At 48.0% G+C, this 21935-nt stretch overlaps 3 protein-coding genes across 3 annotated transcripts in view; 1 reads left to right on the forward strand and 2 right to left on the reverse strand.

Annotated features, from left to right (window-relative positions):
* Positions 1–3421, forward strand: part of stmn4 (stathmin-like 4) — a 12414-nt gene extending 8993 nt beyond the window's left edge. The window contains exons 5-6 of the mRNA XM_079214919.1: positions 528–719; positions 1510–3421. Coding sequence (XP_079071045.1) covers positions 528–719; positions 1510–1569 — 252 coding nt within the window. The 3' untranslated portion in view covers positions 1570–3421. The remainder of the gene's footprint in view (positions 1–527; positions 720–1509) is intronic.
* Positions 3422–4380: 959 nt separating this feature from the next.
* On the reverse strand, positions 4381–6092 carry il17a/f3 (interleukin 17a/f3; the record flags this gene model as incomplete). The annotated part of the gene is made up of 4 exons (XM_079215147.1): positions 4381–4504; positions 5481–5624; positions 5738–5907; positions 6084–6092. 4 exons carry the CDS (start codon positions 6090–6092, stop codon positions 4381–4383), a joined length of 447 nt encoding a protein of 148 aa, XP_079071273.1.
* A 7257-nt stretch (positions 6093–13349) lies between these two features.
* Positions 13350–21503, reverse strand: mcm3 (minichromosome maintenance complex component 3). Its single transcript, XM_079215624.1, has 17 exons — positions 21374–21503; positions 20998–21110; positions 20206–20414; positions 19636–19766; positions 18821–19059; positions 18638–18746; positions 18383–18536; positions 18139–18270; positions 16765–16973; positions 16507–16681; positions 16283–16409; positions 15953–16103; positions 14610–14750; positions 14422–14525; positions 14266–14339; positions 14044–14146; positions 13350–13888 (listed from the first exon to the last, which is right to left on the reverse strand). The coding sequence occupies exons 1-17, from the start codon at positions 21446–21448 to the stop codon at positions 13690–13692; spliced, it is 2445 nt and encodes an 814-aa protein (XP_079071750.1). The 5' UTR covers positions 21449–21503; the 3' UTR covers positions 13350–13689.
* Between the last annotated feature and the right edge of the window lie 432 nt (positions 21504–21935).

Here is a 21935-nt window from a genome sequence, read left to right on the forward strand (position 1 = left end):
AAACAATAAAAAAACAATAAAAGACATGCAGGTAGAGGATGGTCCACCGGCAAAGTCAAGACAGACAGACAGAGGGAAAGTACAACATGGACAGATTGAGGAAGGCAAGGAGCAGTTATGCTCTATAATAATAATATATATATATATATATATATATATATATATATATATATATATATATATATATATATATATATATATATTTATATAGCACCTTTAAAAACAAAGTTTACAAAGTGCTCTACAGAGAAGCAAAGCATAGACATAACTTACATACCGGTAAACAAAAAGGACCATAAAGGCAATGAACAGAACAAAACCAAACTAATAACCAAAAAGAGAAAATGGAGTAGAAAACAAACAAATCAATAAAATATACAACCAAAACCAGAGCAACAAAAGAACTGCATACTAGATGATAAAAGGCCAACATCACTTCAGCACCAGGTTGGGTTCCTTCACATGAGAGCTCAGGTTCTGGTGGGCAGGACGGGAACGGGACTGAAACGCTCTCTGTCGCCCTCTAGTGCCAGGAGGCGGAGCTGCTGAAGCACCTGGCGGAGAAGAGGGAGCACGAGCGCGAGGTGATCCAGAAGGCCTTTGAGGAGAACAACAACTTCATCAAGAACGCCAAGGAGAAGCTGGAGCAAAAGATGGAGGCCAACAAGGAGAACCGGGAGGCCCTGCTGGCCGCCATGCTGGAGAGGCTGCAGGAGAAGGTACGGTCAAGGTCTCCACTCCAACACACCAAAACACATGATTAGTGGTGTAGCACTGTGGTGTGTCTTTACAAATGATGATGGACTTGATGAAGAACCAGTTCCCCAGGAGACGATTAGCTTAGCTTAGCATAAAGACCATACATAGTTGTTGTTATACTTCTGATTATGTGTGGGTTAAACTAACACATTACAATGTGTTAATCAGTCAGTGTAGGGGTGTAGGTATGAGTTTTCCTTTTATGTTTACTTTGAGAGACAACCAGGCTACCTGTTTCCAGTCTTTATGCTAAGCTAGGCTAATTGCCTCACAACTCCAGCTCCAAAGTTAGCATGCGTGGTATCAATCCACTCATCTAACTCTCTGTAGTGAAGCAGATGAGGTCATTTTCCAAAATGTGGTACTATTCTATCAACTTCTACATATTTTGTTTAGTTGTGTTGGTATCAGTGTCATATGTGTCCACCAGCAGCCAGCTAACCTAGCTTAGCAGTAAGACTGGAAACAGCTAGCCTCTCTCAATGGTAAACCAATCCGCCACCAGCACCTCCAAAGCTTTAAGAAATGATGTGTTGCATATGAGCATAAACTATTTTCCGTTAACCTAAAGTGTAATGTTCTCTTGAGTGAACAGCTTTGTACATAAACTGGGCTTTTCTATTCTAATGTGGTTCAAAGGCTTGATCAGTAATCATGAATATTATATGAGGTGGAAAAGAGCATTCCCCTTGTTCCCTCATTAATCCTGATGTATTCATGACCGCTAACGTGTCTCTGTTTGTCTGGCAGGACAAACACGCGGAAGAAGTGAGGAAGAACAAGGAGATGAAGGAGGAAGCCTGCCGGTAGATGAGCGGAGAAGAAGAGAAGAAGAGAAGAGAGAGAGCAGGACTGGGAGTTTCATGATCAGTACAACAAAATAAAAAAAAATAAAAAAACGAAGGAAATCAAAACAGTGCAGGAAAAACATGTTCACATGATGTATGCGGGAACGGTTCTGAACTAGCTGTACAAAGTTTAGCTAACGCAAAAAAATAAATAAATATGTTTCTTTGTTCTACAGGGAAGGGGGGATGGGGGGGGGGTCAAAATAAACATTTAAACGGTGGATTGGTGAGGAACGAAAGCATCAAGGTGGAAAGACGCATCTCTCATTCCTGCAGCAGGAGACTGACCGAGTGTTTTAGCATCGATCACCGAGCTGTGAGCACCAGGAGCTGCCCTCACACCGCTTATAGACTGTAGGAGGAGAGAGCTGTGAGCACCAGGAGCTGCCCTCACACCGCTTATAGACTGTAGGAGGAGAGAGCTGTGGTCACCAGGAGCTGCCCTCACACCGCTTATAGACTGTAGGAGGAGAGAGCTGTGGTCACCAGGAGCTGCCCTCACACTGCTTATAGACTGTAGGAGGAGAGAGGTGTGAGCACCAGGAGCTGCCCTCACACCGCTTATAGACTGTAGGAGGAGAGAGGTGTGGTCACCAGGAGCTGCCCTCACACTGCTTATAGACTGTAGGAGGAGAGAGGTGTGAGCACCAGGAGCTGCCCTCACACCGCTTATAGACTGTAGGAGGAGAGAGGTGTGGTCACCAGGAGCTGCCCTCACACCGCTTATAGACTGTAGGAGGAGAGAGCTGTGGTCACCAGGAGCTGCCCTCACACCGCTTATAGACTGTAGGAGGAGAGAGGTGTGAGCACCAGGAGCTGCCCTCACACTGCTTATAGACTGTAGGAGGAGAGAGGTGTGAGCACCAGGAGCTGCCCTCACACCGCTTATAGACTGTAGGAGGAGAGAGGTGTGGTCACCAGGAGCTGCCCTCACACCGCTTATAGACTGTAGGAGGAGAGAGGTGTGAGCACCAGGAGCTGCCCTCACACCGCTTATAGACTGTAGGAGGAGAGAGGTGTGATCTAGATGGTCAAACGGGACAAATGTGTGATGTGCTCAAAGTAAACTAAACACTGGACACAGATGTAGTTGAGGAGCTCTAGAGCTAAGAGTCCCAGGCTGCCTTGGTCTGGGACTGATGGACTGTTACCAGTCAAACAGGAAATTACACTCAAGCTTCTGCTGTTTCCCTTATTAAAGAAAAGAAAACGATTCCCCTCGCTCCACCGCTCTCATGCATTGTGTGGGATTGTTGTGTGTGTTGGGAGGCCTGATGCTCATGTGAATCTCACGATATGGTTTATGAACATCAAAGGGAAGAGTCAGACTCCTGGGAGAAACACAAACACAAAGGCTTGAAAACGAGGGAGGAAGCTCTTTATAAAAAAAATACAAAAAAAACTTTTAACCGTAGTGTCTAGTTATAGATCAGTGAGCTTTTGAGTCTTAGATTTAGAGCACTGACTGCACTCTTATTTCATTAAGCACAACTCAAAAGCACATGTGCACACATGGAGGACAGCGCATATATATACATATACATATACATATATATATATATACATATATATATATATATATCTATATGTATATATATGTATATATAACATCACAAGGAGGCAGAGAAGTGATGTAGTTCTTAATTTGGACGTCTGGTCCTGAGGAGGAGTCGGGATGACTAACCAGGTCTCATGTTGCTTTGTGTCCTGATTAGTGTTTGATCTTCAAAGGAATGTAAAAGAGTAAAGCGTGAACATGACGCGTGCTTGTTGAGTCATACTGACTTGGTGGCGGTGTGTACATGTCTGTGACGGGTGGACTGCTGTGGTTGTGTTTGGCATGGTCAGTAAAAACGGCTTGACTGAAACTCTGCTTCTCCTCATTGTGTCATTACACCAATAATATACATGAAAAAGGGTTTAAATCTATAGTTTATGTCACAGTTAAATTAATAATAATATAGATGCTGGAATAGAAAGTCAAAAATGATTCTCTTTTTAGTAAAGATGAATATAAAGTGATCTGAGAGTGATACCTGTCAGAGAGGAGGCAAACTAAAAATGATTTGAAGTACACATGTGTGAGATTGTTGTTGAGGTCACATCCATGAAACATGACAATAAGACCTTATACATGCCGTGAATACGTATTAAAATGTGAATCTATAGAGTGAACCTAAGTTTACAGGATGCTTATAGGACATATTTTAGGACATCTTTTATTAGACATTGCATGTAAATTCTCCAACATCAATCATATTTTTTTTAATTGACACAATAAATGTTGCAGCCCAAAAGACATCAGAGTTGAATTAAAAACTTTAATAAAGCAATCTGGTATTGTTTACAATAAAATGAGAGCATAGTTATTATAAAGAGGTGAGTTAAAGACAATGTTGCAACACAAAATGATATAGCATATACAAATATAAATGTCCAACAACACACAGAGAGTAAATGTGTTAGTCACACTGTTCTTGTACCTCGGGTTAAAGCTGCATTTAGCCTTTTCCACCACTAGGGGGCAGAAAGCAGCGCAGCTCTCTGGTCACCAGGTCATCAGGTCTATTGGCTTGTACATTAGAAAAAAACAGAATTCCTTCTGTGTTCCTTTGTAAAATACATAACATGATATTTAGTGATCATTAAAAATAATATTGCAGGTTTAAAAAAACAAGTATGCTGAAAGAGTTGCTGCCATCAGAAGAGTCCTGCGGGTGGCGGCTGTGGGGCCTTACTGGTCTCACAGGCGGCTGTGGGGCCACACTGGGCCTCACACAGGCGGCTGTGGGGCCACACTGGGCCTCACACAGGTGCAGCCCACTGAGATCACTTCGGTCCCCAGTCTGAAGCTGTACCGTTTCCTCCTGCGGGGCCCGGGCCGTTGCTTGGAGATCCTGGGGGTGGGATGGAGAAATGAGAGTGAGGGCCCATTGAAACATGATGTCATCGTAAGATTGTGAAACCAAAGCACAGAGAAAAGACGGGGAAGAAACGAGCAAAAGTCAACAAGACAGTCGTAGACAATCCAGTGTTTCATTCAGTTGAATGTCCTGTAAAAACTAATGGCAACCATTCCTTGACCTGAGATGATAAACACCAGATTAGTTTTAGTTTCACATTCCTAACTCATTTATCAATTATGCGTCTCTCATTAAATGGGGAAAAAAATACTCGTAGTGTGTGTGTATGTACAGTTCAATAACCCTTGGAAAATAGAGTCGATTCATAAAAAAGAAAAGCTGCAATAAAAACGTAAAAAAAAAAGGTTGTAACTCTGCCTTCAAATTAAAATAGCCGCTACCCAGCGGATCGATACCATCTTCATGTCTGTCAAGTACGGAGCTTGAGCAGGGAGACGATTAGCCTAGCTTAGCATTAAGACCATATATTCTGTTTCTGTGTGGATTAAAGAAACACAACGCAATTTAACCAGTCTGTTTTAGAGGTGTAGGTATGGGCACTTTTATTTGTATTTTAAATGTGAGCTACCTTAGCATAAAGACTGTATCAAGTCTTCATGCTAAGCTAGGCTAATGTGCAGAATAGTACAATATTGTGCTCTCTGTTCTTGTACTCTATGTGTATACAAATGCTGGAAATAGTGAAACTATACCTCATCTTGTACTAGTGTATTAGGTGTATTACGGCCATTGACAGTACAAAAAAAGATTAGAGTTGGAGGAGGAGGATAATATTCTAGAAAACAACTCATAATTTCCCATGTTGGACTGGATGCATCACATTCAGAGAGAAAATGCTCTGCAAACTACATTTCACTTTGGTGGATCCACTCAATGTGTTTTTTACGACTCAGTAACTTCATGCAGAAACAAAAGCAGAGGCCAAAACGACGTCACTGCGGTGGCTCACTTGTGGAGGACCAGGACCTGGTGGTAGATGGGTCTGGCCTCCAGGGCCAGGTTCTCTCCTCCGCCCTGCAGGCTCAGACAGCCAGAGGTCAGGCACACAGCGTTGGAGATCTTCCGAGGCAGCCGAGACTCCACACAGGACTCTCTGGAGAGGGAGGAAACACATCTGAGTCCACGACTGAGAACCGAACCAATGGTGTGGGGGGTTTGGGCACCAACGGGTGCAAAGCGGCGGGCGAGAGCCCGGCGAGGCCTCACCTGTACGTCCACGGGGACAGAGACATGTTGGCGATGGTCGCGGCGGCCCGGCCGATTTGAGGCGTCACTGAGGGGTCCAGGACCAGTTTCACCGACTTGCCCCTCAGTCTGGATCCATGACCCGGCTTCAGGGAGACCGTCAGCACCAACACCAGCACAGCTCTCAAGACCTGAACGAGAGGAAAACCAGCAACGTCAAGCACACACAGGGACACATAATCAGTTCTAAAACGTTGACACAAAACATTTCACATCTCTAAGACCGACAGTTTGGAGGCAAAAGATACAATCACTTTGCATTTAAAGTGTTGACATCCACCCCATCGCCACCCTCTGAAAGACTCACCAGCAGCATGGCTCGTCCTGCAGAGTGAGGCTCTCCTGTGCCGTCTCGCTACGTCTCCGCTCTCTCTGTGTTTTTATACGCAGGCTGGCTGTGTCGGTGTGTGTCGGTGTGTGTTGGCAAGCTCTGCGCTGCATTTCCGTTATGACTGTCACTGATTTTTAAAGATGTCGATATGGAGATAAGAGTAGCGCCTTGGTGGTTTTTGTTAGTCCCCGGCCTCTCGTTGCTTTCTACCCGCATGTGCACTTTTCTCATGTTGTTCAAACAGACGAAGGCCTTCTCACACTAAATGACAGTAGCATAAGATCTTTTGTACAAAGCATTGTTCTTTTTACTTGGCCCCATTTTGACCCGCCAGTGCCTAGAAGAAGCAATAATTGAGTGAGATGAGCCAGGTGACACCCAAAGGTGTGAAAACCTTTGTTCCCATGTGGACCTTTTTGATGTGGTTGTGAAAACAATGAAAACATTTACTTTTACGGTAAAAAAAAGAAAAAAAACACTGGTGTGAAAATCTGCAAATCAAGCTTGATTTCTTTTCTTTCAGTGCACAAAACAAACCAGAGAGGATTTGTTTTAAGTCTAAGCCAAAGTAAAACAAATCATCATTCATAATGTCTTTTATAACCTTAAAAACCCTTAAGAATGAGCGATTGCTATATAAAATTGTAAATCATAGCTTGTTTATGAATAAAAGCCTAAAACTGCTGTATTCGTGTAATATACAAGTGAAATATATGGTTTGGTACGTGAAAAAAGTGCCCCAATGCAAATGTTTGAGTCCTCGCCTGAATGTTCTCTGTTCTAAACCCTCTCTAACGTTGTTCTGCTTCACTTTATCAGTCAACCTTTGCAGAGAGAATGTTCACAAATTGTGTTATGATTTGGGTTAGATAATGTTCACATATTGAGCTATGATTTGGGTTAGAGAATGTTCACATATTGTGATATGATTTGGGTTAGAGAATGTTCACATATTGAGCTATGATTTGGGTTAGAGAATGTTCACATATTGAGCTATGATTTGGGTTAGAGAATGTTCACATATTGAGCTATGATTTGGGTTAGAGAATGTTCACATATTGTGCTATGATTTGGGTTAGTGAATGTTCACATATTGAGTTATGATTTGGGTTAGAGAATGTTCACATATTGAGCTATGATTTGGGTTAGAGTTGGACCTTACAGCTGCATCATTTCAAAGAAATAATCATCCTGAAAGTAATTTTTTTTTATAGGCGGATCTGAAACCTTTTAATTTTTTTCTGTGTGTCATCTTCATTTACTCTTAACCAGTAACATATAGACTGATATTTACACATCTGAACTAAATCTCACCTTTTATAACAGCAACATTATTCAAACAGCCCTAGTGGTTGCAGAGAGACACCCTTTTTAGATTGCGTATGCAATCTTCGAGGAAAGGGCCTAAAAATAGTTGGGTTTTTAAAAGGTTAAAAACTTCTGTTTGAAGTGGGCCTGTCATCGTTAGTGTCCCTTTAAGAAAGCGACTCATCGTGGTGAACAGCCTCAACTTTGACTTGACTTCTCCAAGTCGTATAAAACACGTACAAGCTAACAAACAAACAAGTCCACCTACACACTGCGGCCCAGTCTGAGCGATGTAGGTCAGGGAGACGCTGATGACACTTCTGGGAATGAATCTGCAGAAATACTGTTAAACAGAAACCGTGCGATAACATCGTCTCTCCTCCTGCGTCATGCGGGCGTCCGAGCTGCAGCACGGCTACTGTGAGGAGAGACGGGTTCAGAACCTCTGTGCTGCTTTGCTGCATCACCAGCGTGACCAAATATCCTTCTCACCAACACCCGAATATGTTGAAAACATGGACGCCTCCAGCGACATGTGTGAGCTTCAACCTGGTGTTCGGATAGAAACTGACCACGTCAATAAATGAGTTTATTGAAGGCCTGGCAGACCGCATGTTCAGCTTGAAACACATTTTTAAACCCATGTGGGAAGGCCGGGAACAGGAAGTCTGGCATTGGGACCCAGGTAAAGGGGCGGAGTCTATAAAAAGGTGTGGGAAGCTCACCTGGGTCTTTCCTCCTGAGCCGAGACCCACCTGAGGGCCGTCGAGGCCAGCCTTCGTTTGGGGACTGATTTGGTCGAGTCTTTTGAAAAGCAGGGTTTTAATAGTGAAAGTGTAGAACCATGATGTATTCTTTTGAGTTCATAGTATTACATAAAAAGGTTTGTGAGACAAAAAAGGACGACAGAGACTTCAAGCTCATAATGACGCCATGACAATACTACTGAAGAGTGATCATCATGGTTTTATCAAACATAAAGTATAGTACTACCCGCTACCAGTCCTATCTGTGTACAGCTGTCTATTCATAAAGCATATATAGGTCTATGTATTTTAATTGTGCTTTTGTATGTATTTTATTCTATTTAATGTCTTTTGTATTATCTGGACCTTGAATCTGTAGTAAAAGGTTGATTGATTGATTGTGAGAATTGTGTTATTTCTTATAGAGTCTTCATGTTTGGTGCGAGAGTGCAAGAGATCCTCCATCTGGACCAGTCAGGTCGCTACTGACCTGCATCTCCTCTCTCATTTGGAGGAACCTGAACTATCACTTTAAGGCAGCACAGGAGGAGGAAGAGCTAGCAAGTTAGTAAGCGACTGCTAGCAAGTTAGCAAGCGACTGCTAGCAAGTTAGTAAGCGACTGCTAGCAAGTTAGCAAGCGACTTCTAGCACGCTAGCAAGCGACTGCTAGCAAGTTAGCAAGCGACTGCTAGCAAGTTAGCAAGCGACTTCTAGCACGTTAGCAAGCGACTGCTAGCACGTTAGCAAGCGACTGCTCCCTGCTTGCTTGGATCTGTACTCGACGCACTGGGATTGAAACTCTCCTCGTCATCTCCCTGACGCATATTCTGTGGATATTGTCTTTGTATCAGACTCCAGTTTCCCTTGTTCACTGGCAGTGAGCTGCTTTTTTTAGGTCAGTATCCAAAAATAAAACCAAAATCTAGGAATGTTGAAATGTTATCACTTGTTGTGGTGCACTCAACAAACCAAAGCCCCAAAGCTCCATCCTGTAAAACCCCGTTGTATTCTGGGAGTTTTGTAAACCGTACACAGCCCTTTGATAACAAGGATCCTTCAGCGAAGGCGTGAGAAGATTCCCAGAGATCACTTCTTCCTCCCAGAGAGGATTCCTCCTTTCAGCCCGCTATGTTCATTCATGGCCGTCCTTCTTTCAGTCTGGAGTGGTTAGGTGAAGGAAAAGGTCGTATGTCTCTCACCATAATGCCGTCAGATACTTTTAATAACAATCTGACAAACACGACACATTACTCACTTACTTATTTGGTTCATATAATGTGGTGGAAGTATGAAGTACAGCAGTAAGAAGGGGAATCTAGCACGATGAAGGGTTATACGATGTCGAGCAAGCTGATCTGTCCTCGTGGAGCTTTGGTTTCTTTTAGGTATAACTCTCTGTTTTCCAAGGGTTATTGAACTGTACATACAGTACAAGTATTTTTCTCCCATTTAATGATGAGTGAGTGAACATAGTTGATAAATGAGTTGGGGGAAAAAGTGTTAGGAATGTGAAAACCAAAGCTAATCTGGTGTTTATCATCTCAGCTCAAGGAATGGTTGGCTTTTGACGCTGCATTCAGGACATTAAACTGAATGGATTGTCGATTGTCTCGTTGATTTTTGCTCTTTTCTTCCCCAAATTTTCTCTGTGATTTTGTTTCACAATCTTGCGATGGACATGCACACACACACCGGGCTGCTTTGGTAAGCATGAGGCCCAGGACACGTATTGATCTGAGCGTGTTTCTGTGGTGGAAAGCGATCACAGAATTATCACTAAATGCTCTGAGAAACTGGAAAGAGAAATGAGGGGAGAGAAAGTAACGCTTCACGTGAACAGGTTGTTTTCACAGGAGACGGTTCAAAGAAAACCTCTTGAAGCAAAAGTTTTGTGACGTGACATTTGGGGAAATACATCAAGTTTTGTTCCCCTTAATATGAAGCTACGGCCAGTTAGCTTAGCACAAAGACTGGAAACGCCCATGGACAATAAACACACCAGCTATCACAGTGATCTATATAAGGGCTGGTCGGCAGATTTAGCCATTTGCCCCGTTAGCCGGATGCTAAGCTAAAAGCCTTATATTTACCGGACAAATATGAAATTGATATCAAACTCCACATTTAAACAAATAAGTATATTTCCCAAAATGTTGAGCTTTAATGCATGAAGACAGAAAGACTCAGAGGAAGCTCTTCTCCTCTCGGGTTTGTTCTCCATGTGGAGACACAGCTGTAGAGTCAGACTGAACTCTGAGGTGAAAGACGGCAGACGCAGCAGCAGCTGCAGCCGTTGATGCCGAGCGTGGTATGAGTCACCCGTGGGTGTCGAGAGCTCGGGGGCCTTATCTCCAGGAACCACAGCAGAGTTACATCACGGAGCCGAAAGACAGGCGCCGTCTGAGATGCTGTGTGTGCAGCGACGATGTGACCACACACACACACACACACACACACACACACACACACACACACACACACACACATAATCCCACTGGCTCATGCTGAACTGTTAGGTGAGGTGGGAGCTGAACACAGGGACCTGTGAGCTTCATGTGAGCTTCATGTGAGCTTCAGGGACCTGTGAGCTTCATGTGAGCTTCATGTGAGCTTCAGGGACCTGTGAGCTTCATGTGAGCTTCATGTGAGCTTCAGGGACCTGTGAGCTTCATGTGAGCTTCATGTGAGCTTCAGGGACCTGTGAGCTTCATGTGAGCTTCATGTGAGCTTCAGGGACCTGTGAGCTTCATGTGAGCTTCATGTGAGCTTCATGTGAGCTTCATGTGAGCTTCATGGACATGTGAGCTTCAGGGACCTGAGAGCTTCATGTGAGCTTCATGGACATGTGAGCTTCAGGGACCTGAGAGCTTCATGTGAGCTTCATGTGAGCTTCAGGGACCTGTGAGCTTCATGTGAGCTTCATGTGAGCTTCAGGGACCTGTGAGCTTCATGTGAGCTTCATGTGAGCTTCAGGGACCTGTGAGCTTCATGTGAGCTTCAGGGACCTGTGAGCTTCATGTGAGCTTCATGTGAGCTTCATGTGAGCTTCATGGACATGTGAGCTTCAGGGACCTGAGAGCTTCATGTGAGCTTCATGGACATGTGAGCTTCAGGGACCTGAGAGCTTCATGTGAGCTTCAGGGACCTGAGAGCTTCATGTGCGCTTCATGTGAGCTTCATGTGAGCTTCATGTGAGCTTCAGGGACCTGAGAGCTTCATGTGAGCTTCATGTGAGCTTCAGGGACCTGAGAGCTTCATGTGAGCTTCATGTGAGCTTCAGGGACCTGAGAGCTTCATGTGAGCTTCATGTGAGCTTCATGTGAGCTTCAGGGACCTGAGAGCTTCATGTGAGCTTCATGTGAGCTTCAGGGACCTGAGAGCTTCATGTGAGCTTCAGGGACCTGTGAGCTTCAGGGACATGTGAGATTCATCGACATGTGAGCTTCAGGGACATGTGAGCTGCATGTGAGTTTCATATACATGTGAGCGTCATGGACCTGTGAGCTTCATGGACATGTGAGCTTCATGTGCGCTTCATGTGAGCTTCAGGGACCTGAGAGCTTCATGTGAGCTTCAGGGACCTGTGAGCTTCAGGGACCTGTGAGCTTCATGTGAGCTTCAGGGACATGTGAGCGTCAGGGACCTGTGAGCTGCATGTGAGCTTCAGGGACATGTGAGCTTCATGTGAGCTTCAGGGACATGTGAGCTTCATGTGAGCTTCAGTGACCTGTGAGCTTCATGTGAGCTTCAGGGACCTGTGAGCTTCATGTGAGCTTCAGGGACATGTGAGCTTCATGTGAGCTTCAGTGACCTGTGAGCTTCATGTGAGCTTCAGGGACCTGTGAGCTTCATGTGAGCTTCATGGACATGTGAGCTTCATGTGAGCTTCAGGGACATGTGAGCTTCATGTGAGCTTCAGGGACCTGTGAGCTTCATGTGAGCTTCAGGGACCTGTGAGCTTCATGGACATGTGAGCGTCAGGGACCTGTGAGCTTCATGTGAGCTTCAGGGACATGTGAGCTTCATGTGAGCTTCAGGGACATGTGAGCTTCATGTGAGCTTCAGGGACCTGTGAGCTTCATGTGAGCTTCAGGGACCTGTGAGCTTCATGGACATGTGAGCTTCATGTGAGCTTCAGGGACATGTGAGCTTCATGTGAGCTTCAGGGACCTGTGAGCTTCATGTGAGCTTCAGGGACCTGTGAGCTTCATGGACATGTCAGCTTCATGGACCTGTGAGCTTCATGTGAGCTTCTTCAGGGACATGTGAGCTTCATGGACATGTGAGCTTCAGGGACATGTGAGCTTCGTAGACTTGGCCTCCCACACAAGGTGGATGCTTCAGGGTTTCAACTGCAGCTTCTCGTAAACACTGAAGCAGGAAGACGTGTAACATTCAAGAGCAGCTCCTCTTCTGGGAAATCACAAAGTTCCCCAGCATCTCCGACCATTTAGTTTCCCCACATAAGCTCTTTGTTGATGCACAACGTGTTAGCACTCTGGAATAAATACATATTAACAAACTACATTTTATTCCAGTAAGTAATTATATATATATATATATATATATATATATATATATATATATATATATATATATATATATATCACATATCACATCACTTCTGCTCCCAAGTTGAAGTAAAGTTTAGTTCAATTCAGTTTATTTTGTATAGCCTAAAATCACAATTTGCAAATTAAAAATTAATTTGCATTAAAAAGGTAAGATATTATTTATGCACACTAAAGGCGTATTTCACTCATTTTGGTCACACGGGTGTGTTGGTGCACTTCTCCTGTCACGAAGATCCATCCAATATTAATATATTTTTAAAGTCCTGTAGTCACGTAAAGGTGATAGTTCATAAATGTCTTTTTTCACGATTAAAAACTGCACATCTTATAGTGAACTCCTGTTTGATAACGACTCACCTGTCACTCACTGACACAGGTCTAAATGATAATAACCAAACCTTTAAGAAGCTGTGTGTGTGTGTGTGTGTGTGTGTGTGTGTGTGTGTGTGTGTGTGTGTGTGTGTGTGTGTGTGTGTGTGTGGAAAGTCTTGAAGCAGATCTTTCATGTAAACTTGTACACACTGGGAGCAAAGGCTAAATCTGTGTGTAGAAACTGGTCAGAGGTCAAAGGTCAAAGCCATGAAGTAACGTAATGCAGCACAACAAGTCGTGTCCATTACATTTTTATTTTCTAATACACAACTACAGTCAATGTCAACACTTCTTGTGAACTATATACAAATCCAGACGTCAGGGACAGATCAGCTGTTTGTTTAGTCGAGGGCAACAGAAGAGATGAAACAGCTAACGTACAAAAACACTAATGTACATTTGAATAAAGTCCCGGTTTCTCTTTATAAGTCCGTGAGATCTCCGCCAGCGCCTCAGATGAGGAAGACGATGTCGTCGGCCATCATCACCTGGTTCTCAGATGAGGAAGACGATGTCGTCGGCCATCATCACCTGGTTCTCAGATGAGGAAGACGATGTCGTCGGCCATCATCACCTGGTTCTCAGATGAGGAAGACGATGTCGTCGGCCATCATCACCTGGTTGTCGTCCTGCATGCGGGCCAAGGCGCCCCGGACCTCTGGCTCCGTGAAGCGGACCTCTCGCCCCTTGTTGATGTCGGCCGTCAGGTTGGTCATCTTCACCGACTGAGCGTGAGCCGACTGGAACACGGAGAACAGCGACGACTTGAACTCCTTCAGCCTGGAGGAGGAAGAGGAGGAGGAGGAGGAGGAGGGGTTTGGTTACGGCTCCTAAAGCGGACATTTCAAATTCCAACAGGTAAAGAGTCCAAACTACGCGTCGTCTGGACCGTCACGCTTAGCGGGTCACGTGACACGCTCGTCTGCGTCGCCCACCTCTCTGCGGAGAGCGCCGAGTCTCCAGCCGGCGGCGCGGCGTCCATAGGCTCCTCCCCTTCCTCCCGCTGGGGCTTGGCCGGTTTGGGCGTGCCGGCCTGAACTAGAGAGCAGAAGGACCGACGTGAGTTACATCTACATGAGGTCCTTCATTGAAGGAGCGCGTGTCTTAAAGCAGTGAATACAGAGGACAGGAGGCGCTGAAGCCATGAAGCGACTCACTCTCAGGAACCTGCTGCTCCTCGCTGAAGTCGTAGGGGCTGTAGGCGTCGCTGCCCTGAGACGCTCGTCGCCCCCTGCAGGACAGACGGGACAGTGATCAGTGACGCCGTGCTGCCTTTTCGTTTTGCGCTGTAAAAGTGCGAGTGGATGCGTCACCTCTTTGTGGCTTTCTGGGAGCTCTGAGTGGAGGACTCCTCCTCCTCCTCCTCCGAGGCAGAGTCCTGCTCCTTCCTCGAGCGCTTCTTCTCCTTCTCCAGGACCTGCGGAGGAGGAAACCGGACGCCGTGAGCTTTTCGGCAAACGCGGGAAAAGAAACAACGGGAAACGCTCCGGCCTTGACCCACCTTTTTGAAGTAGGCGAACTGGACGAGCTCCACGGCGACCTCCGAGTCCTCCATCTCCACGGCTTTGCTCATGCGGGCCTTGGCGTGCGCCGTGGAGAGCCGGATCAGCGTCTCCAGCGTCCGGGCCGTCACCGGAGAGGTCTGAGGAAGAGGAGGAGGAGGAAGAGGAGGGACGGGTCAGAGCGACGTCTAAAGAAGACCTCGTCCTCATGAAAGGCCGGGTGAGACAGGAAGTGATGCGAGTGAGAGTGTGAGTGAGATATTGTGTGTGTGTTACAGTGTGTGAGGGACTGTGTGTGATATTGTGTGTGAGGGACTGTGTGTGATATTGTGTGTGAGGGACTGTGTGTGTGTGTGATTGAGTGTGTGAGATTGAGTGTGTGAGATTGAGTGTGTGAGATTGAGTGTGTGAGATTGAGTGTGTGAGATTGTGTTGGATTGTGTGTGTGTGAGATTGTTTGTGTGTGTGACTGTGTTGGATTGTGTGTGTGACTGTGTTGGATTGTGTGTGTGTGTTGGATTGTGTGTGTGTGTGTTGGATTGTGTGTGTGTGTGTTGGATTGTGTGTTGGATTGTGTGTTGGATTGTGTGTTGGATTGTGTGTTGGATTGTGTGTGTGTGTGTGCGTGTTGGATTGTGTGTGTGTTGGATTGTGTGTGTGTGTGTGTGTGTGTGACTGTGTTGGATTGTGTGTGTGTGTGACTGTGTTGGATTGTGTGTGTGTGTGTGACTGTGTTGGATTGTGTGTGTGTGTGTGTGTGACTGTGTGTGTGTGACTGTGTGTGTGTCTGTGTGTGTGTGTGTGTGTGTGACTGTGTGTGTGTCTGTGTGTGTGTGTGTGACTGTGTGTGTGTCTGTGTGTGTGTGTGTGTGACTGTGTGTGTGACTGTGTGTGTGTGTGACTGTGTGTGTGTGACTGTGTGTGTGTGTGTGTGTGACTGTGTTGGATTGTGTGTGTGTGTGACTGTGTGTGTGTGACTGTGTTGGATTGTGTGTGACTGTGTGTGTGACTGTGTGTGTGACTGTGTGTGTGACTGTGTTGGATTGTGTGTGAGTGACTGTGTGTGTGTGTGACTGTGTGTGTGTGTGACTGTGTTGGATTGTGAGTGACTGTGTGTGTGAGTGACTGTGTTGGATTGTGTGTGTGACCGTGTGTGTGACTGTGTGTGTGTGACTGTGTTGGATTGTGTGTGTGTGTGACTGTGTTGGATTGTGTGTGTGAGTGACTGTGTTGGATTGTGTGTGTGACTGTGTTGGATTGTGTGTGTGTGTGACTGTGTGTGTGACTGTGTGTGTGAGTGAGATAGAGAAGACCTCGTCCTCATGAAAGGCCGGGTGCTCACCCTGGCCATGTCGGCGCCCATCTGCTCCTGGCTCCTCAGCCTGGAGTACTCCTCTGCGATGTGATTGGCTGCCTCCTCCGTCAGCACCGGCGTCACCGCCTTGGCGATGTGGATGTACTTCCTCATGAACTCCTTGCTCAGGATCTTATCCCTGAGGCGAAGACACAGAGCATCTCTTCAGTTATTCTCTTCAGCCAGAAGGTAGAGAGATCAAGACAGGGTTCACACATTCTGACCAGTGGATTCATGACTTCTACAGGTTTTCCATGACCGTAAGAACCCTGATCATGAGTACTGTGTGTGTGTGTGTGTGTGTGTGTGTGTGTGTACCTCTTCTTCTTGGTTCCATGCAGCAGGTTGTTGTGTTTCTCGTAGATCTGCAGCTCCTCGTGCTCCTCCACGATGGCGTCTGGGTCTTCAGTCGCCAGGACGTCGACCGTCCCGCCAAACGCCATGGCTAAGAAACACAAGCACAAAACAACGAGGGCATTTTAAAACAAATAGAACCTTTTACACAGATTGCCGCGATGAGAAGAAGTCCTCGCGCACGGCACCTGTTCCCTCCTGCTCGCGGGGGTCTCGGTAGCGGTGCATCCTCAGCACGTGGTCCGAGATCTCGCGGTCCTGCTCGGCGTCCATCTGATCCAGAACAATGAAGAGGAGGTCGAACCGAGACAGCAGAGAGTCCTGCAGGCCGATGTTCTCCATGGGGGTTTTGTACTGGTCGTACTGCAGGAGACGAGAGGGGTTAGCACTTTCAGAGAAGAAGAAGAACTAAGAATAACAACAACAAGTGGGCGTGTCCTGGTTACCCGGCCGTAGACGGGGTTGGCGGCCGCCAGCACGGAGCAGCGGGCGTTGAGGCGTGCGTGGATGCCGGCCTTGGCGATGGTGACGCGGCCCTGCTCCATCACCTCGTGGATGGCCGTGCGGTCCATGTCGGACATCTTGTCGAACTCGTCGATGCACACCATGCCGCGGTCGGCCAGCACCATGGCGCCGGCCTCCAGGCGGCGCTCGCCTGGGGGAGACAGACGCAGAGGGTTAGCGCGCCGGATAAAGCATACGACGATCATGTTAGCGTGCAGGCTAAAGCGGACGACGATCATGTTAGCGCGCAAGCTAAAGCATATGCCGATCATGTTAGCCGTATGCTTTAGCCTGCGCGCTATCATGTTAGCGCGCAGGCTAAAGCGGACGGCGATCATGTTAGCGCGCAGGCTAAAGCGGACGGCGATCATGTTAGCGCGCAGGCTAAAGCGGATGGCGATCATGTTAGCGCGCAGGCTAAAGCGGACGGCGATCATGTTAGCGCGCAGGCTAAAGCGGACGGCGATCATGTTAGCGCGCAGGCTAAAGCGGACGGCGATCATGTTAGCGCGCAGGCTAAAGCGGACGGCGATCATGTTAGCGCGCAGGCTAAAGCGGACGGCGATCATGTTAGCGCGCAGGCTAAAGCGGACGGCGATCATGTTAGAGCGCCGGCTAACGCATACGCCGATCATGTTAGTGCTCCGACTAAAGCGGACGGCGATCATGTTAGCGCCGGCAAACGCATACGCCGATCATGTTAGCGCGCCGGCTAACGCATACGCCGATCATGTTAGCGCGCAGGCTAAAGCGGACGGCGATCATGTTAGCGCGCAGGCTAAAGCGGACGGCGATCATGTTAGCGCGCAGGCTAAAGCGGACGGCGATCATGTTAGCGCGCAGGCTAAAGCGGACGGCGATCATGTTAGAGCGCCGGCTAACGCATACGCCGATCATGTTAGTGCTCCGACTAAAGCGGACGGCGATCATGTTAGCGCCGGCTAACGCATACGCCGATCATGTTAGCGCGCCGGCTAACGCATACGCCGATCATGTTAGCGCAGGCTAAAGCGGACGGCGATCATGTTAGCGCGCAGGCTAAAGCGGACGGCGATCATGTTAGCGCGCAGGCTAAAGCGGACGGCGATCATGTTAGAGCGCCGGCTAACGCATACGCCGATCATGTTAGCGCGCCGGCTAACGCATACGCCGATCATGTTAGCGCCGACTAACGCATACGCCGATCATGTTAGCGCAGGCTAAAGCGGACGGCGATCATGTTAGCGCGCAGGCTAACGCATACGCCGATCATGTTAGCGCGCCGGCTAACGCATACGCCGATCATGTTAGCGCGGCAGCGTAGATGCGTGTCCTACCGGTCTCCTGGTCGGTGGTGACGGCGGCGGTCAGACCCACTCCAGAGGAGCCCCGCCCCGTGGTGGCGATGGCCCGGGGCGCCGTGTGGAGTACGTAACGCAGAAGCTGGGACTTCGCTACCGATGGATCGCCTGGAGGAGAAGAAGAAAGGAGGAGATAAAGCGGTCTCCAACCAGGTGCAGCAGAACATCACTAATAAATACTTTGTGTACATTAAAGTCGTGAAGAAGAAGAGCGGCGTACCGATGAGCAGCACGTTGACGTCTCCTCTGATGCGAGACCCGTTCTCCAGAACCTTCTCCACGCCGCCCAGCAGCATGCAGAGGATGGCCTTCTTGATGTACTGGTGGCCGTGGATACTGGGAGCCAGGGAGTGGGCCAGCTGGTCAAACACATCCTGAGGACGGACACACACACACACACACACACACCATTAATAAGAGCAGAACAGGATTCAGCAACCATTCAGTATAAATACATATTAAATAAGAGACTCACCACGGAGCGGACCCGGCTGAAGTTCCTGATCTTGGCCACGTCGTCCCCGGAGAAGTTGGGCGACACCTCCTTGCTCATGGGTTTGATGTGGCAGGCGATCATGATGGTCCTGAGGGGGAAGCGGCGTTAGCGGTGAAGACAAAGACCTCGGGGAACCCGGCAGCACTCTGGACCCCGCCTCACCTGAAGGTCCCGGAGGTGAAGCCGCCCTTCTTGCCGGGCAGGCAGCGGTACGTCCCGACGGCCTGGACTCGGTCCCCCGGCTTCACCACGTCCACCAGGTCGTTGTCCAGGATGATGTCCACGGAGCGCGGCAGCTGGCCGGCCGGGGCTTTCTCCGGCATCTCCTGCACCGTGATGGTCTGGTGGTCCTTGTAGACGGACAGGCCGAACTCCGTCTCCAGGGGGTTGTTCTCCTCGTCCTGGGGGGGAGGAAGGGATGAGTGTGAGATTGTGTGTGTGTGTGTGAGATTGTGAGTGTGTGAGAGTGATATTGTATGTGTGAGAGTGTGTGATCGTGCGAGTGAGTGAGATTGTGTGTGTGTGTGTGTGATATATACTTTATTTGTCCCAGAGGGGAAATTTGTTTGTCACAGTAGCAACTTACATATGAGACACAAAAAATGTAATTAAAATAAAAAATATCAGAAATGCAAAATACTCAATGTATACAACACAACGTAATAATTTAGGAAATTAAACAAAGAAAGTGCAAAAATGCAAAGTGTGTGCAGTGTATAAAGAATGTACAGTGAATAACTACACAACAAAAGCAGTGCCAGGGTTGCTGCTGTTGTGTTGCTGTTGTGTTGCTGGGTCAATCTATTGTAAAGTCTAATGTCGTGGTTAGGAACGTTCTCCTGTCCCAGTGACAGACACAGGAACGTTCTCCTGTCCCAGTGACAGACACAGGAACGTTCTCATGTCCCAGTGACCGCGGCGCTGGGTGAGTCTCCTGGAGGAAGAGCAGACAGAGTGGGGGTACCGAGTGGGGGTACCTTGGTGGGGTAGATAGCGCTGGAGGGGAAGGCGTCCAGCGAGGTCATGTCGCTGTACTTCCTCTCGATGGTCTTCTTGGTGGCCGGGCAGTAATGGACGCTGCGCACGACTTTAGGACGCACCAGAGAACCTGCAGGAGGAGGACAGACCGTCTTACCACCAGGAGATCACATGACCTACAGCCAGAGGGAACCACACACTGGGGCTGGGCAGTATACCGGTTTCACATGTAGAACTTTAGTCATGTTATAACAACACTTAACCCCCAGCTAACGCTGTGACAACAATTTGTAACACTAACAATTGTACATTTATAAAATTACACCGTCAAACTGCATGCTGGGTAAAGCTCGCCCACGATCACAACAAGAAGAAACTTTGTCAGTTTGTCTCTTCCTGTTTTTTTCCCACCTACATTCCCCTGGGTCCTAAGTCCCTCCATGTTTAACACCCTCTATGTACCAACGTACAGCTGTTCAGTTGGCCGACGGTCCTTTGTTGTGTTTACTCGGGGGGGGAGGGGCCTAGGTCACATGACAGCAGCGCCACAGGGAAGCACACACACTCACACTTGGTGATGATGCCCTCCACACACACCATGCTGCCCAGCAGGCGGGCGGTCAGGGTGCGCGGGGTCACGTGCTTGGTGCCGAAGCTGCCCTCCAGGGCCACGAAGAACTCCTCGTACTGCTTGGCGTAGGTGCCGTCCACGGAGGCCACGAAGTCCTTCAGGGCCCGCTGGAACGCCAGCAGCTCCTCGAAGGCGTTGCTCATCAGCCTGAGAGGAAACACGCGGAACGTTACCGTCACTGGGTTGTTGTTGTCATACAGGAACGATGGCGCAGCAAACAGTATACACGTTCAATGTGTCTTCCGTGATGCTACAGGACAACACGTCAAACCTGAGCGCACGTTTGTCAATAAAACATTTAAAAACAGAATACTGGTTATTCTATGCATTAATCCTAATGTGTTAGAATTAGAAGGTCAAATATGTAGCCACGGTTTCTTAGATCAGCTTTCACAAACGTTTTGACACACACACAGAAACATCTACACGACCACATGCACACATATATCCACACACACATCTCTCTCCACACACACACACACACACACACACACACACACAGAAACATCTACACAGCCACATACACACAGAAACATCTACACAGCCACATGCACACATAGATCCACACACACACACATATATATATATATCCACAGACACACATCTCTCCACACACACAGAAACATCTACACGACCACATATGACCACACGCACACATATATCCCCACACACACACACACACACACACACACACACACACACACACACACACACACACACACACTCTTACTTAGCAGCCCGGGCCTCATTGCGCCTGCGCAGGTCGTTGATGTTGACCACCAGCCGGCCTTTATTCTCGCTGATCATGTCCCGGACCTTGCTCTGGTAGACGCCCTGGTCTTGCTGCAGGACACGAGAGGTGCTCATTGTTAAACGAAACACTTTTATACTTTCACTGTGGATGTGACGTCACTTCACGGTCACCGGCGAGAAACCCAGCGGCCATTACAGAACCATTACAGAACCATTACAGCAGAACCACCGTGGTTCTGTAATGGCCGCTGGGTTCTCCGAGTGAACCGGGCCGGTGAGTGAACGGTGGTTCCGTAATGGCCGCTGGGCTCTCTCGCCACAACAAAGAGTGAGCCGGGTAAAGCGGGACTCACGTCGTCGTCCAGGAAGTCCAGGTAGTCCCTCTGCGCCTCCCTCATCGCCTGCTCGTCTTCCACGCCGGTCGCCATGGTGGATATTATCTGTCACCTTTAAAAGTCAGAGCGTTGTCTGCGCCTCGCTGCCTCTCTACACACTGAGGAGCTTTTCCCGCCACTGCGAGCCGCGCGCAAAGGAGAGCGCGAGGAGGGATTGGTCAACTCTGCATGCGCGCATTGCATAGTAGGCGGGTTAAGCGTCAAGCCGACCAATAGGATGCACCGTGACGAGCACGTGGCCCCGCCCACCCAAGAACCCGCGCGAAAGTGGAGCCGGAAGAGGGCTGTGTGTGTGTGTGTGTGTGTGTGTGTGTGTGTGTGTGTGTGTGTGTGTGTGCGTGTGTTTGTGTGTCAGTGAGACGTGTTTGTCCGTGTACGCGTGTGTGTGTGTGTGTGTGTGTGTGTGTGTGTGTGTGCGTGCATGCGTTGTGTGTGTGCGCGTGCGTTGTGTGTGTGTGTGCGCGCGTGTGTGAGTGCACGCGCGTGTGTGCGTGAGTCTCTCCATCTCTTGGGTTGATGA

Source organism: Taurulus bubalis, assembly GCF_910589615.1.
Source record: "Taurulus bubalis genome assembly, chromosome: 3".
Lineage (NCBI taxonomy): Eukaryota > Metazoa > Chordata > Actinopteri > Perciformes > Cottidae > Taurulus > Taurulus bubalis.

Coding starts and splice junctions, on each gene's coding strand:
- mcm3 (XM_079215624.1), bottom strand. CDS start 21,448: ATGGCGACCGGCGTGGAAGACGAGCAGGCGATGAGGGAGGCGCAGAGG. Junction 14,340..14,421: donor TCCCAGAAAGCCACAAAGAG/GTGACGCATCCA, acceptor TCTGTCCTGCAG/GGGGCGACGAGCGTCTCAGG. Junction 13,889..14,043: donor TCGGCGCTCTCCGCAGAGAG/GTGGGCGACGCA, acceptor TTCCTCCTCCAG/GCTGAAGGAGTTCAAGTCGT.